General features: G+C 44.0%; 1 protein-coding gene across 4 annotated transcripts in view; it reads left to right on the forward strand.

Annotated features, from left to right (window-relative positions):
* The window catches only part of CHCHD3 (coiled-coil-helix-coiled-coil-helix domain containing 3), a 150,199-nt gene extending 140,045 nt beyond the window's left edge, over positions 1-10,154 (forward strand). For 2 of the 4 annotated variants that reach the window (XM_040546108.1, XM_040546124.1), the window contains 2 exons: positions 3,988-4,123; positions 9,432-10,154. In XM_040546108.1, coding sequence (XP_040402042.1) covers positions 3,988-4,123; positions 9,432-9,458 — 163 coding nt within the window. In that variant the 3' untranslated portion in view covers positions 9,459-10,154. The remainder of the gene's footprint in view (positions 1-3,987; positions 4,124-9,431) is intronic. The other 2 variants (XM_040546116.1, XM_040546130.1) reach the window with 1 other exon arrangement.
* Positions 10,155-16,438: the final 6,284 nt, after the last annotated feature.

The raw sequence follows: 16,438 nt of genomic DNA on the forward strand, positions 1-16,438 counted from the left end.
AGCAGGTTGAGGAAAGACACATCTTTTTTTTTCCTTGCTTTGCGTGCTACGAAGTGCAGGTAGGGTCTGATCATGGCGTGGCTCCTACAGCAGCAGGAGCAAGTAAAGCAGCTCAGGACCTCGGCTCCAATGCTTCACCACACTGGCGCAATGGGTCTAAGGGGTAATGTGCTCCTTTTTGGGGATTGATTTTGAAACTGACACTTCCCTGGGCGGCACCTGGTATGGCTGGGGGAGCAGCACGTGCTGGGGACAGTCCCCTTTTTGTAGCTCAGACACGCAAACATGCTGAGCTGCTGGTTTGGAGGGGATTAATTTACATTTAGGGTTGCAGGCTGGGCTGTGCTGTCTGGCCTCGGACCCAGAGCATCATCTCTGCCTCTTTCACGGAGCACAAGGTAGCTGTAGATGCCAAGGGTTACACGGAGAAGAACAGATGCTTCTGATAAGTGTCAGCATTTTAATGAGGAATAAAATTGAGCCCTGGATACTTCTGGCCATCTAATGGCACAGGTTTTTGTAATCCATGCTGGTTTTTTGTTGCTTTTTTTTTTTTTCTCTATATTTTATGACAATTGCCTGAAGTCCTGATCTGGTGGGATTATGCCAGATACCTGCACAGTTGGAAACTCATCAGCGATTCAGATTCCTTCAGTCAGAGTGTCAGTTTTATCACAAAACTTACCATGGTGATTTCAGATTTCCTCTTTAGTAGACATTTTGTTTGAATGCCGTGAAGGGGCTCCTTTCTCGGAGCCCCCAGGAATACAATAAGCTATGCTCTTTCAGACAGGCTAGATGAGTACAAAGTTCCTCTCATTAAATTTTCTCTTCGTGCTTTCGCATAGAATATTTCTTTATAAAGCTCTCTCTTATTTTCTTTTGTGTCTTCATCCCATTACCTTTATGAGATTGCGGTGCATCAGCTTGATGGAAAAGGTGGGCGCACGGCTCCCTCCGAGGTTTATTCCGGCACGCAGAAATATTTGCTGGCATGCAAGGTGCTCGAGAAGCAGCTGGGAAAGCGAAAGCAGATCAAGTAATTGTAAACTTAATAAAAACACGTTAATAAAAGCATGCCGGGTGGTGCGCGGCGCAGATCGGGCTGCTGCTCATATCGACTTTTGGGAAGAAAGGCATTTTAAATTTCGCTTGTGTTGATTCAGTAAAGTAGTTATTGAGTCGCGCTGAATAGAGATGGGGTTCGGTCAGGGTTTCCTGTCAGTCCTTGTTGACTACTACAGTGTATATTTTTCCCATTGCTTTCTTCAGTTTAGTCATGAAATTCCCAAGTAATTAAAAAAATAAAAGGGGGGGGGGGGGGGGGGGGCGTTGGATGCTTTCCCTGCCACGTATCTCAAAATAAAGCTCTCGGGACACAGGGAAGGAACCTCGTGCTTGAATAGGGTCAGCTCTGACCAGACCAGGTTGGTTTATCCATTCAGCCTTTAAAATCTTCATGTTTCCCCTGCAGATTCCTCCTAACGACTGTTTTTGCACTGTTTCCCTTTTCTTACAAGCTTCTTCTTCAGTCAAGCCCCACCAGACCTTTAAATGTGTCTGTAAAATTACCGTTATTTACAGGAACATTAGCGAAGTTATCTTTTAGGGAGACGTTTCATTTCCCTTTTGAGGAGTTTCCTTGCCGGTGGCTGCCTCTGACTGTCCGTCTGAGAGTCCTGTCATCCATCACCAACCAGAAATCAATCGCAAACCCTCTGCTGGGTTTACCATAATGTGCACTGCAACGTCCTTTCCTGAGCGGGAGATCCTGCCCCGCATGCTTTATGGCCATCTAATGGTAGATAGTAATCTCATTTAGTGTTTTCCCCAAAGTGCAAATAGTGCATTAGGGGAGCATAACAAGCACAGCAGATCAATACGGAGCCCGTGCTCTCCTTGAAGAGATTAATCCAAGAAAATGGACTTGGTTGACTTCAAGGAAATGGCCCCGTTCGCATTGACCAGCGCCGGGGCTGGGTTGTGGTGGTGGGCTGAGAGCACGTTTGGAAAATTCACCATTGAGAAGTCGTAGGATGAGAAGAACTCGTGGTGAGGCAGGAGACGACGTGTCTGCCTGAGCTCCGGTGTTGTCGGCAAGGTGAAGTGTCCATTGAAGCATTCAGATAAGGAATAATATGTGATCTTTGAATGGCTAGTGGCACAACTCAGGGAAACAAGCAACCCACAAAGATCCTTGCTGCGGGTTAGCGACCCCCCCAGATGGCTTATTTAAAGAAATTACATTTACAGAATTTATGTAGCTGGTGTACAGAAGCCCGTTTCCTTCTCTCTTCGCCTTTAAGACACACTCAACGAAGTCACTTTAAAAACACCTGTGAATAAAGGCACAGCCAGGTTTGCTGTGTGGGGGTTTTGTTAACTCGTGGGCTATTGTATTGGATTATCAATCCAGACCAGGGTCTCAGGCGTTTGAAACGAGTGCTGGTTTAGTTGGACCTAAATCATCAGAGCTGAGTCATACAGCTACAAAGAGCGGATGCGATGCTTCAGCCTTTACTTTTATCCCATCCCGTCCAGCCCCAGCCCTTGCCATAGTCAGTTGGTGTACAGCATTTTATGGCCGTACATTTTAATGCCTAACACGCTCTTGAAACGCTTGCTGTTATCAGCAGAGGGGGGATTAAGGGAAAATCCTCATCCGTAAGAGTCTACAGAAGTTTGAACTTTCAGATCATAAAGTGGGTAAGCACCAGGGACTGCATTTAAATTCTGCTTTAGGTATTTCACAGATGTACGGTAATGAATGAAAAGAGTAAGAGGGCTGTTTTCTATAGGTATATATTGTAAAATCAAGGCGACTTAACAGTTCTTTTTTGGTACTACATCTTGAGTGATTGCCCAGAAGTCAGCTCCCCCAAGGAACCGCATTGTGCTTCATGTTTCGCCTTCTCACTGTAGTAAAACAGAGATCTGTCTTGGCCAATCAGCAAAATAGGAAGGAACAGAGGATTCATCTGAGGATGCTGTGGCTGATGAGTCTCGTTCTTTTTACGACCTTATTGAACTAAAAATAATGTGGGCTGCCGTGGATGTTAGAACAGCCATTGTTGGGCTTTCCCAGGAGGGTAAATGGGAAGGTGTATTAAGTATACAGTTCACACACATAAAGCAAATGGTAGTTTTAAAATTATATGAACCTTAAATGTTTTTTTTATAAAGTTTCATGGCTCTTTTTCTACTACTAAAATGGTTTATTTTTGCTGTGAAAGGGGTATAACAGTAACTAGATCTTGTATACCTTAAAAGATGTTTATAAAGCAAATGTCCAATTAACTTGAAATTACAGTGGACCTTTCATCTCTCTAACACTTTGCCATCCACTCGCTTTTGAATCAGGAAAGTATTGTGTTCCCATTTAAATTCTGTGCCACTATCAGTGTAGATAACATTATATAGATAAATGCAAATGACAAGATTTTTGTCCAAAAGGGGGGTTATTTTGCAGAACAGACTAGAGGAGTTTCCATTCCTTTGTGTATTGCATCGGCCAAAAAGATGACAGTACAGTATACATACAGTATACATACAGTACATAATATCCATACAGTACAGAAAATAGACAAAATTCTTAAATAACTTGCACATCTGGCGTCAGGGTTACAATTGAGGTGATGGGTAGAAGAAGGGAAGGAGGATGCGCCAAAAATAGAGGCTATCATCAGATCAGCAAAAGCAGATTGTGTAATTTGCTCATGCTAGCAAGTTTTTTGCATTCTCTAGGTCAGCCCAATGGGTGCTTTCTGCCTTATGCAGTAGCAATATTTAATAAGTAGCAAGACTGTATGGTCCTAGGACTATACAGCAATGAAGCTTAATGCGTCCTGCAGTTCTGTGACTGTTTTTGTGACTGCAGCCTTCCTTTTTAACTTTAAAGTGTTTTCCTTCACATCCATTATTTAAAGTTGCATCTTTCCTGAGACGTTTTTGAGAAGGAAATCAAAATGTTCTTTCTTCTTTCCCCAGGCGATACGAGTCTCATCCAGTCTGCGCTGATCTGCAGGGTAAAATTCTGCAGTGTTACCAGCAGCATGCTCAGGAGACCCTCAGCTGCTCTGCACTGGCTAGCCAGTACCTGCATTGTGTCAATCATGCCAAACAGGTGGGTGTAGAAATATTGCAACTGAAATATTCATGGAATAAAGAGAGGAAGACTGTTGGATTATCCAATTAGTCCCTCTTACATGTGAAAGCATTACTGTTCCCTGTATGTGTGGTCTCACAAGCTCCATGGAGTCCACTTTCAATTTACTTAAATGATAGGGTTTCCATCTCTTCCCTTGGGAAACTGTTGGTTAATGTAGAACTTATCACGGGTTGGCAGATGTTTCCTGGTATCTGCAGTTTTAGCAGTAAGACAAGGGGATTTAACTAAGTGGTACTATTTGTCATAAATATGGCAACTTTCAGTAACATGTGAATGGATGTCTCAAAACTAGATTGCTCACCAGTTGGAAGTCTTCATTTCTTTTGCGTACTCACAGTCTAATACCGTCATTTACCTCGTCTTTTCGCACTGCCATCCAATTTGCTACGGCATGGGTTGTTACTTTAGATTATAAACTTTTATTCTTTATTAGTGCAGCTTAAGGGAAATGACAGTACTGCATAAATGTTTCAGTTAAAAGACGCTACAAGTTCTAAATGTGATTCTTTTTCATCATCTTAAATCTTTCAAATACAGTGATGTATAAGTTGACCTCAACTGTGTTCTTAGCCAGTTGGAAATGTGCTTGCAGGCCATATATGCAGTGTATATAAAGGTGCTTAAATAAGTCTGTTGGTCTTTGTTTCTGCTAAAGTCTGAGTTAATCTCTGAGCATGTGAAAACGCATGCTGTAATGTGTTAGCAGAGACTGAGCAAGCACGTTTAGTACTCGGTAGTGGCAATCATCTCTAGAGTTAGTCCTGCCTGTACAGAAAAGCAGTAAGACTTTGACCATAATCCTTCCCTGTGACCTTTGTGCAGTTTTGCTGGTGCACTCCTGCTCTGGCACTGCTGAAGATCTTCCTGGAATCAGTGCTGCTTGTGGTTTAGCTCTGTGTAAATTTTGTGGGAGGCAACAGTTGCATGGCAGTGCTACAGCGGTTTCTGCAGGCCACAGCACTCAACACGTTTGTGGGGTGCTATTATTATAATTTGTTGTTTATACGGTTAGCGTGCTCCTTTTTGAATAGGCAGCCTGGCTGGAGGACAGACGCAGCCAGCAGCTGTAGCGTCCTTGTTCACTGAACGAGCCACTTGCAGGACCAGGACAGTCTGTGGGGCAGCTCTGAAATCTCTTTGTGATATTTAATGTTGTTATCATCACTGAAAACTTTGACTGAAGAGGGTACATGTGATGGAATATAAAAGTAAATGAGATCAACCTCTTCCTTTCAAAATTACCTCCTTCATTACACCCTTCAGTGTTTCTGCTGCCCACTTTTAATGCTCCTGTGCTCCTTCATTTCCTTTAAAACCCTACAGCCTACCAGGATCCCTGCTCATGAAAATTTTTCCTGATGGCATAGCCTGAGGCTCTCTTAAAATGCTTCATGCTCAGACACCCAAGCATGAGAAGTGCAGTAAGTTTTGTCCAGGTGCCTTCCTTGGGCACAGGACAAGTTTTGCTTGTCCCCCTTCTTCCCTAAACTGTAAGTTTTCTGTGGCTTTTTGAACTGGATTTTTTTTCTTTGAATTGGATTGCTATTATTTTAGTTAATTCCATTCCCTTCCTACTATAATGAGCAAGAATTGGTGTACGTATTTTTTTTTCTAAGATATCCCTTAGTATGGTTTTTGTATTCCAAAATCCATTTTGAAGTTACTAGACCAGGGATGTTGAGAAATTTTAGAAAAAAAAAAAAAGGCTAGTGAATAATATTAGATCGTTATGTAGTCAACATCACTGTGGCTTGCATCATCTGAAATGCTAATTTACTGTATTTATAATTCTATATTATTTTTAACAGTAACTACAAAATTTATCCTAATTATTCATATTTAAGCTATAACTAAAGTTAGTATCTGATAGTAATTTCTTCAGAAGGCTATGATGAGGATGAATTAATTCATGTTCAGAAGGTGCAGGAAAAGGAAATTGCATAAATATGAGCATTAGGTTTCTGAACCCTTTTTAAACACCTTTTTTGTCGAAGATCTTCAACCAAGCCTGTCAAGTAGTTAAAAGTGTTTCCTAAATGCTTCTTATTCTCTTTCACACATGCTTCAAGATGAGAATTCAGAGAGGTTTCTCTCTTATGATAACAGAGAAAGAGAAGCCTTTTATGATGGAAATATTTGCAAGCAGGAACGATTGTTTTTCATAATGAACATCAGTCCTCTAGAGCTCATCCTCCATGTGTTGCAGCTGTAATTGTAATTATTTTTTACTCGCTGATTGCCTGGAAGTCCAGACAAACAGTAGCTTTGAAATAATTGCTAAACACTGCTATAAAATACTGCAAAATTACCTACTGCATGTGCTTGCTTGGAAGACAGAAGAGTGGGATAAATAGTAGATTCAGAAATGAAAAAGTTAACTGACACCGGCTACAAGAAACAAACAAAGAAAATTTGCTAGAGGGAATAGACCAAGATATTGAAAACCAAATAAGTTAACTAATCCGATTTCCTGGCGGTGAGTCTGGGCACTTGTGCTCAGGCTGAGCACACTCTGTGCTTTTCATAAATTGAATTTATTGACTCCTCTTTCTTTCCTATCTTGCTTATAATTATCTCACCCTCTCTTCTGTATGCTCCTTATTTCTCATCCTGTCTGTAATCTCATGTCTCTATCTGTCCTTTTCTCCCCTTGTTAGAAAGGCCCAGAGAGCTGTTAATTCAGAGGAGTTTGACACATTGTTGTATCTTCAGTTTAAATCTTTTCCCAAAGTCAGGGGGAAGCTCGTGAGATAAATTAAGCTCTATTATTAATGTTTGTATTTTATTATAATGGAAACAGAGAGGAAAACTACTTAATGGAGCCATTAAAGGGAAGATATTAGGATTGTCTGTGCCATGGATTTGTGTTCCCAGTGCTGAAGTATCTCCAGCAATGCCATCCACTGACATTTTTATTGCTGGTCATAATGTACCACGCATTGATGTGGACAAGGTGGCTGTTGAAATACCCAATTTTTTTTTCTGGTCTACAGGGAGTCCTAATTCCTGTATGGAAACACAGCTATAGTATAGCGTAATGAAGTCTATGCAATAGTTCCCTGTTAGACCACTGAATTTCACCGGGATGCAAGTCTCTGCAGGTTAGGTTTGAAAGTACTTCAAAGAACGGTGCTGACAGCTGCTGGTGTCTGACAGCCTGGCTCCTAAATGCTGTCCTTCAGCCTCTCCAGCCTCTTTGTGCCCATTATTTTGAATTGGAGGATAGAGTGGTCCTCAGTCATGCATCCTAGTTGGCGAAAACCCATCTTGTTTAGCCTCATTCTCCAGTATTTTAGTAGGTGCCATCTCACAGTCTAATGGAAAAATATGTAAAATTAGTGTAGCTGGAAACACTGTGGGCTGAAATACAATAAAAAGACATTGTCTTTTAACACTATTTAACACCACCTTGACTGAAGAAAGTTCATTCTGGAAGGGTCGGATCAGGTTCCCTTCACGCCTACATTGGTATCATGGAGGAAACACAAGGAAAAAATGCTAAATACATGGAGTAAATGTCTAAGTGATAATAAATTACAAGAGTCAGTAAAGAACGTTAAAAAAAATGTAGACAAAAACAAAGCCCTGGTGCCCTCCCACTTTTCTGCAGATGAAATTTTGCAGGCAGAAATCTGCATGTGATGAACAAATACCTGCAATTGCTTTCCTTAGGACATTAAGTGAAAGAAAAGTAACAGAATTTTGCTCAGATCTTTTGGGAATTTCCCGTGTTAATTTATGCAGTGTTAAATTTACGCAAAGTTAATATTCAGTCCAGCAATGGCTTTGAGCAAGTTTCTGTAGTACAACTGCAAAAGGAGACTTCCCGTTGAAATAGGCTGCACCAGTTTTACCGAAATCTCTGCAGGGAGACTGTCAACTGAGATCGGAGATTTTGTTTACCAGTAAAAGTTTCCCTTATCTTTTTTTATAAAAGCAACTAGGGAGTGTAAAACGGATCCTTTTTATTTCATCAGCATGTACTTCTCTTCCATAAGTTCTATAGAACATTTGTGGTCATGAGGACATTTTCCATCTTTTCATGTGCTCACTGTCCTGCTCCTTGGTACGCATCTTCATCCTCCTGGCAGGAACACTGCTTGATCAAGTTGAGTGGTTCACCAGATAATTTTTAGAAAGACTAGGAGAATTTGGTTAAAGACATACATGACAACAGGTTTCTGTTCCCTTTATTTTTAATTTTCCTGAGCCCTAACTCTGTGTCTGACAGTACAGTCCAGACCTGCAAGAGCTTATGCCTGGTGTGGCCATGTACTGACCACGTATTTGAATCAGCTCTTCGTAGGTCTCCTGCAAAACTTCAAGGTTCACATCTGGGCCTGCTCCTGACATAAGCTCAAAAAATTGTCAAATCCCTTCCTGTTATTTTTTTACAAGGAGACTCATAATTACCAACTTTCCCATTTTCTGGATTTTGAAGGCAAGAACAATACATTGCCTTGGTCAACATCGTAGTCCATCAGTGAATGTAGGTGGTCTCCTGCACGCTAGAGCCTGTTTTCTGTTCGTTTTACTGATCTAGATAAGTAGTACACATGCATGTGCTTGTTTCTGCGGCCCCTTTATTTATGGATCATGGCAGTAGGAAGTTCTTGGTAGAGCCCTACATATTGTCCTTGCAAGTCTGCATTTTTCTGGTAGACTCTGAATAGAGTCAAGACCTCTATGGCAGAGCTTTCTGGTGTGGCAGTAGAAATAATTCTTGGAGGACTTGACAGATCTATACTTTTAGCTCTTGGTGGCCTGACTGCACACAGGAGGTGAATAATGAAGCGCAGGTTCAGTGCGACATGTTCAGACTATCAAGATTTCGATGATGACTTGGAATATAGGAAGAAGGTAGGTAGGGGAGATACTTATTGCTGTATGACTTCAGGATATATTTCCTCGAGTATGTAACTGCTGGGAACAGGATTTATCTTATTGTAAGGTCAGATGTTTTAATTTCCTTAATAGCCATAGCATGACTAGAGCTATGGTAGCTTTAAGATGGATGAATAGGAATTGTTCCTGCAGCTCTTCAGCCCTGCAGATGTCTGGCTTGTTGAGTCTTCAGATAGCTTCATTCTGCCTCTGTGGTGATGTGTGTGTTGACAGTGTTTCCTTTTCTGTATTTTAATTGAAAATACTGCAAATCCTACGAAGGAATTGTATCCAAACTTCAGTGTGTCTCTGGAATAACTTTGATTTATTGAAATATGTTTTTTCCCTCTCTCTTTCCCTCCCCCAACCATTTTCTTAGCAGAGCATGCTTGGGAGAGGAGGATAAAGGCATTGTCCAAATCAAGCACAAGACCATCAACTCTAATTTCAGCAGAAGAGCATTTTTTCCCAGGAATGATATGACAGCCCATTTACAGGGCAGACCAATAAAGAGAAGAACTGGAAGAGCCATTTCAAGAACAGCAGCCATCACGGCTCAATCAGTGTGACCATTTGAAAAGCCAAGACCTATATCTTATTACATCAGAAATCTTACATTCGAGGATACTGTTCAGTCTTAGTAAAATCCACTTATTGGTGATTGAAGGAAGGAAAAGAAAAGAACCTCTCACTGACCTTAGAAAGGGGAAATATCCTTCAAATGCTGCTATTTCATTGAATCTCCTCAAAAATTTCTCACTGTCAAAGGCACGGGTATGTAACACTTGCTGTGCCGGGATGTGGCAGTACTTTGTGAGCAAGCCAGCTGCTGCTCCTCACTGCACAGTCTGCGTTCATTGCTTACATGAAGTGTTTCTTACAATGGATGATGACGTAAATTTTCCTTTAACTTATTTCACAAATTATGTAATTAAATGAAGTCTCTCTTCAGGCCTTCTGCTGGAATGGTAATGATCCAACACTTGAGATGTAACATGGCCTTTATTTACATGGAATGATGCTGTTGTGCTCCTCACTCCTATCAAGTACTGACGAATATGCCTCACTCTGTACCAACAATAAATGTATTTTATGAACAAGATTAATGTCTCAGTCTGTCTCTCTTTCCACTTCTTGGAGGCTGATGGTGTTCCCTCTGCTGTGCTGTCACGTTTTTCCAGCAGATGTTATTGCTGAAGCTTTACAGCATAGACTTTTACGCATAACCAACCTTGGTTTCAGGAACAGTACTTACATATAACTGTTTTCCAACGCAGCAACCTAAAAGGATCCCATGTGATAGCATGTTGTGATTCATGCACCGCCAGAGTTTTCTTTCTCAGAAAGTATTTGGGAATGAAAGGGCACGTAGTGCCCCAAACTGCAAACCAGCTTCATGCAAGTAACATCATTTGGGTTAAATCATGTAATCCGTATGCCGATAATGTGGGGGTTAATTTCATTTAACTGTTTCTGTTCAGATAACCACTGCAGAATTCGTCTTACAAACAGTCTTAGAGAAGGCTTTTACACGGTAGTCCTAGTGTCAAATGAGCAATGGGTCTAGAGCCTTCTGCTGTCTGTTTACCTGTTCTGTTTCCCTAATGGGCTACGTTTGAACCGCATCACACTGTACAACTGCGAGTGCACCTGCAGGTCTCATTTGTATTCAAAATACTGCCAACATCTCTCCTGTCGTAATTATTGAGATGCTTTGTGAGTACTCTTTAATTAAGGTTTTTTGGTTTTGTTTTTAATGCTACAAAAAATAAAAATAATAAAAAAAATGAGCTAGGCTTTTTACATGCAAAGGAGCAGTAATAGCACAAGGTAAGGGAAATCCTGGCATTCAGTGTCAGGTGCCAGGTAAACTGCTTGAGAGAAATAATAGGGACATAAGCGACATGTTTACATGGTGACTTGCTGTAGTGTTTACAAATCAGCTAACTCTCAAATTCTCCTTTATAATGTTCTCTTTTGTAACAGAGAGCCAAGAAGCTGGCAGATCCGTCCTTGCCAGACTTCGAATTGGCAGCAAACTCCAGCATAGAGGAAAAGCAGACGTTTTTAAGGCCAGATGATTCTGTAAAATCAGGAGAAGAGCTATGTCGGGAAGGAGGTCTCTGTTATTGCCAAATGTTTATTGGTTTCCCATCCTGACAGCCTTGAGCAATGGGAGTCAGTCTTGCTTGCTTTCTTCCAACTGTGTTTCAGGCTTCATTTGAGATGATGTGTTCTTTAAACATCTTCTGTATCATCAGTCGTGTCATCTCTACCGTGTTTTGCTTGAGCTTGGAGGATGCTGATTGCCACAAATGGAGCGTAGACTTTAAAACGGTTCACTTGGTGGACAACTTTTGCCTTTAAAGTAGAGCAGCGGTTCTGAATGTTTCTGGAGTGAGCTTCAGTAAGCCACCTCTTCTGCATCCTTATCCCTTCATCAGTCTTCGGCTGCTTCCTTCCTCCCTTCTCCCCACTTGCTGGTGTAGAGCTCAAGCAGGACACGCTTCATTGAAACCAGAGCTGAGAGGTGGTGTTGGACACTTCTGTTCGAGGAAATAGTAGGTCTGTCTGGGATAGAGACACTTCCCACCGTTTGGATTAACAATATGAAAAAGAAAACAAGGTTCATAAGCAAGAGGAGCGTGTAGCCTACTGCTTCTGGTACTGGAGGGAAGGAGGAAAACTTGGGTGGGTCTGGTCTGGTCTGGACACTGTTCCTACAGCCAAGACTTACCTGGTAGCTACACTTCAAGATTGAAAACCATGAAAGTTACCAATTTAATTATTTATCTATTTATTTTTACAGAATGGAAGCCTGTGGGGAGGTCTCCCTCCTCCTCAGAAATCACCAGATCTCTCTAAGATTGCCCACTGCCAAACAGATTTTCAGCTCAACCTAATGGAACCTGATCTCAGAAGGGCTAATAGGAATGGCATTGTGTGGGGAGGACAGATGGAGGGCTGATGCTCTCTGCCCATGGTGGGGAAAAACTTCAGATAATCCTGTCGGTCACTTATAATCTCTGATCAGTTCTCCCCAAAGGGAAATTTTAGCCAGGGTTTTAAATGGACAAGCAGTATTGTAATAGCTAAAACAAAGCTTTTCATTGTTCCTTGCTCAGTTTCTGTGGAGCAAATCACACATCTTTCAACAGTATCAAAATAATCACTGCTGTCCAATTCCCATGTAATTTAGCAGTGTTCAACTCCTTCAGATACTCCTTCCCTTCCTTGGGAGTTGTGTGTCTGAGGCAGATCACAGAACCTTGCAAAGTTGGTTGTTTGGGGGTTTTTGGTTTTGGTTTTAGCCTCTTAAGCTATTCCCACATTACAATTTTAAACGGATATTTGGAAGTAGCTTTAATAGGCAAATTACTAAGGGGTGGGATAAATTTTACAGCTCCAACTGCCACTGCTCTGTTCAGTTTTAGATCTGCTCTTTTGGAGAGAGCCTAAAGAGGGGAAGGAGTCTCAGGTGGGCTCCATCTGATGGATTTCATGGCATCTCTCAAGCTGAAGCCTACTGGATGAGAGACCCTTTAGGGATCAGGTTTCAGCTTTATTGATTTATTTTTTTTTCTCCTTGTCATGCACACAAACATAACCTGCGCATGAAATTTGGAAATCTGCCCTATCCACCTGGCGTCTTTCCTGTCAGATCTATAAAACCGACAGCTCCTGGTGCTGAGAGCCCCAGCTGAAGCCCTGAGTCTTTGTCACACTGTCAGCCCGTGGTGCTCAAGGAAACTATTTACCACTGCGAAGTTTGCCGGCTGGCACAATTCAGTCTCCGGCTGGCATTTTGTCACATACGCTAATGATCATTCACAGAACAGCTTCTGGGAGTTAGTTCTCCTACCCCTTGGTTCAGTCTGAGTGATATTTATACCTCCTACATTGTCTGAATTGCTGAAAGGAGGCCCTTCGCTCTCCTACCCTTTTTGTTTTCCTTTCCAAAAAAAAGAAAAATCAGAAATTCTAGTCGATATTCTTCTCTGCAAGGTCTTCCCTCCACCTGCGAATGCTGCTCAGGGTTGGGCAAGGCAAAATGATTATTTCTTGTGTTTCCCTTATGCAACTTGCTGTTCTATTAGCACCTCGAGATCCCTAACCCAGCTCAGCTTTCCAGGAGGTGCCGCCAAGAGACGGAGCAGGGCAAGCCTCGCATCCCGCGTGGCAGGACACGAAGGAGGGAGCCGAATTCATTTGCCCCATGAGCCAAATCTCGTTTGCAGGACCCAGGGAGCGAAAGACATTTGTCCCGTGCCAGCTGGTTACACTCAGGCTCCCGTGTCGCCTCCTTCGAAGCCATCCCCGTGTCAGCATCAAGGAAACCATTCGTGCTTGTGCTGTAAGAACAACGAATCTTCCTTAGAAGAGCCGGGGGCTGGTTTTAGGGCTAAGCACCCCCTGCCACACTGCAGTTCGGCAGAGCCCTGACTCACAACCAGACCTGGGCTCTTGAGACCCCAGGGGGTCCAAGGGGGTGCTGAGCCCACAGCACGGTGCTGAGGGCATTCCCACCAGGGAAACTCACGCACAGTGAAGGTGCTGCAGTGCAAACCTGCCTACAGGAGCCGGGTCAGAATCCGTCCCTCCCTGAGGACAGGGAGAGGTCCTGAGCGTGGGGTGGGGGGGACCCGGACCTCGAGGCGCTGCGCCAGAGCTCCTCTGCAGGAACGTCAGCTCCCTGCGAACAAAGACGCTGGGTAATTAGAGAGGTAATTAGTTGGGTAATTGCTAAGGTAATTAGTTTGATTCTCTCTCAAACCAGTAGCTGCTGGGAAGAGGAGCGTGCTCAGCCCCTCTGCTGCAGGGAGCACCTTGGATGGCTGCGCTGCAGTAGCCCCGGGGGCAGCCCAGCTCTGTCTGATGTGAGAATGGGATGGTCTGGAGGAAAAATAACCCTAAATGCTTTTGGGGCACCTTGCAATGAAATCCACAAGTCTTTGGGCTATGGTCAGGAGAGGACCCAAGGCAGCAGAGGTTAACTGCAGGAGTGATGGGACATTTACTGCAGGGATTTCGCACACTGCCGAGCTGCTGGGGACACCTTTGGGGTAACCATTTTGAAGTTTATTGCTGTTCCTGGGAAATGAGGATTGTTCTACCCCTCGTATAAGATCCTGCATGTCCCTAATGCCTGTAGGCTGCCTTACTGGAGGCACTTCTACCGGCTTAGTTTGCAAGTCAGTGGCTGGAGCTGTCTTTTCTGTTCAGCTGTCACCTGAAACCTTGTTAATTTTCTGAGCACCCTACACAGGAAGACCATCCCTCCTTCCTTGGCAGGTCCTGACGTCGGCCGGGGGCAGAGCAGCTGTCCCCGTTACCCCCTGCCCAGCTCTGCCTGCCAGTGCTCATTTGGGAGGTGGGCTCGTTTTGGGGATCGAATTCCCAAAAACCCTCCAAGCTCAGCAGGCTCAACTTCGTGCTAATCTGTTGGTTGCATAAAAATAGCAGAGCTGGAAGGGACTTGGGAAATGCTGGAGCCCACTTCTCCGCTATTCCGTAAAACCTGATCTCGAGGAGTTGTTCTCACATTCCCTAAAAACCAGGTCCTTTTCTCCTTGCAAAGCTGTTCAGAGGTTTGTTTGGGTGGTTGCAGCAGAGGGATTTAGCTCTGCAGAGGGATCAGTGGGAGAAAAGTGTGTGGGGGGGGGGGGTCAAGGAGATGAACTGCTGAAGACCCCTTAATGGACAGGAACCTTTTTTGCCAGGCTGCCTGTGAAAATTTACTGGATCTCCCCCCCCCCCCCCCGTTTCTCGTGTCAAACGGGGAGGATTTTTTTTCCCCTCTCAGTTTTAATATTATTAACACTTGGGCTGTTTTGAAAAGGTCAAAGTCAGCTTGAATGTCTTCTAATGTCTCTTCTTAAAAACAAGCAAACAAGACATCTATATTCCACCGTAGCCTCCTTTAAATAGCAGGGCCTGATGCTTTGTAAAGGGGGTGAGGAGCCGGGGAGTGGGGTCTGGCTGATAACGAGGGAGTGCTCCAGGGTGGGAAGGGTCTCCAGATCTCCTCATATCGGCTGTTTTGCTTAAGGTTCCTGGAATCAAGCAAACAAATGAAAATCTCTGCGTTTGCCTGAAAAACACGGGATCCGCATACGGCTCCAGGAGCACAGAAAAGGCAGAAGGAGCAGAGCGTGGATGCATTTTGTGGTTTTGCACCTTACACACTGATCCCTTCTGTGCAAAGTGCCGCAGAAATGCTGGGCATGGGGCACGGGAGCTGTGGCTGGAGCAGATAGGTGGTAACACACCGGCTCGGTGGGCAATATCCTTCATCCTTTAGCATGGTGCAGGAGGGAAATCTCCCAGCTCCTGCTCCTTGGTCCCAGTTTGCCATCCTGGAGGAGCAGCGAAGGAGCGCTGCAGCAAGTGTGCGTGCATTATTTGTTCTTGCAGGTTTGGGGGAAAGCAGCAGAAGAGAGGAGGCGGGGGAGAGGCAGGGCGTCAACAGCGAGAGAATATTAAATAGCCTCCAGTAAAACAAGAAGTGGTTGAGAACCCACTCTAGGCTCTCCGAATGGGTAATGTGCGGCTGCTGCTAACGTTACGGTAAGCAGAGAGTGTTCTGGGATCTGCCTATCGACCCGGGCGCGCTGCCTTCGTGGCACGGAGTCTAGCGAAATCATTCACTCCCTGCACGGCGCCTTTTCCTTCAATGGAGAGTGCACCCATTAGGGAGCCTGGAGAGCAGCAGCGTTATGAATCACTATCGAGTCTCGCCTTGTAATTTTTTTTTTTTTTCCCCTTTAAATGGAAGCTTTTTAATCTGACGTCGTGGCACTTTTGGGGGTTTAGAACGAAGCTGATTGCTGCTGCTGCTGCAGCTTGGTCTGCTGTTACCAAGAAACCAAATATCACAATAAAGCTGCGAGTATCAGCCCGCGGTGACTCAGGGCTCCCCAGAGAGGCAGTGCCTCTTGCTGGGCCGTGTTTCCTCCTACCTGGTGTCAGCTAGTGGTCTTGCATGTCCTCTTCCTCATGCTTTTAGCTAGGTTTGAGGCTCCTCTGGGTCCGATGGGACCTAGTGCACAAGGTGAGGTGGTGGGCGTCAAGGCAAGGAGGCCAGAGGATGTTCTCACTCACCTTGCTTCCCCAGGAGGCCATGGGCTGAACCAACCCGAGCATTATTTTTGGGCCATGCACGGGATGCCAAGAGCTCCATGTCAGGGTCTGTGGTTTCTATTTTGAGTATTGCTGGGTGTATCATTCAGCCTTTCCACGCCTTTATTTCCCCTGCCTGGCCAAAATAACTACGTTAGGCTGGGAAATGCTCTGTAGACACGGGGGCAGAGAAAGTGTGGGCATGCAGTTTTTAATCTATCCACCAAGAGTGGGCTCTGTGTGCGTTACTCTCCTTCCTTTATTGAG

The sequence above is a fragment of the Cygnus olor genome, chromosome 1 (assembly GCF_009769625.2).
Source record: "Cygnus olor isolate bCygOlo1 chromosome 1, bCygOlo1.pri.v2, whole genome shotgun sequence".
Lineage (NCBI taxonomy): Eukaryota > Metazoa > Chordata > Aves > Anseriformes > Anatidae > Cygnus > Cygnus olor.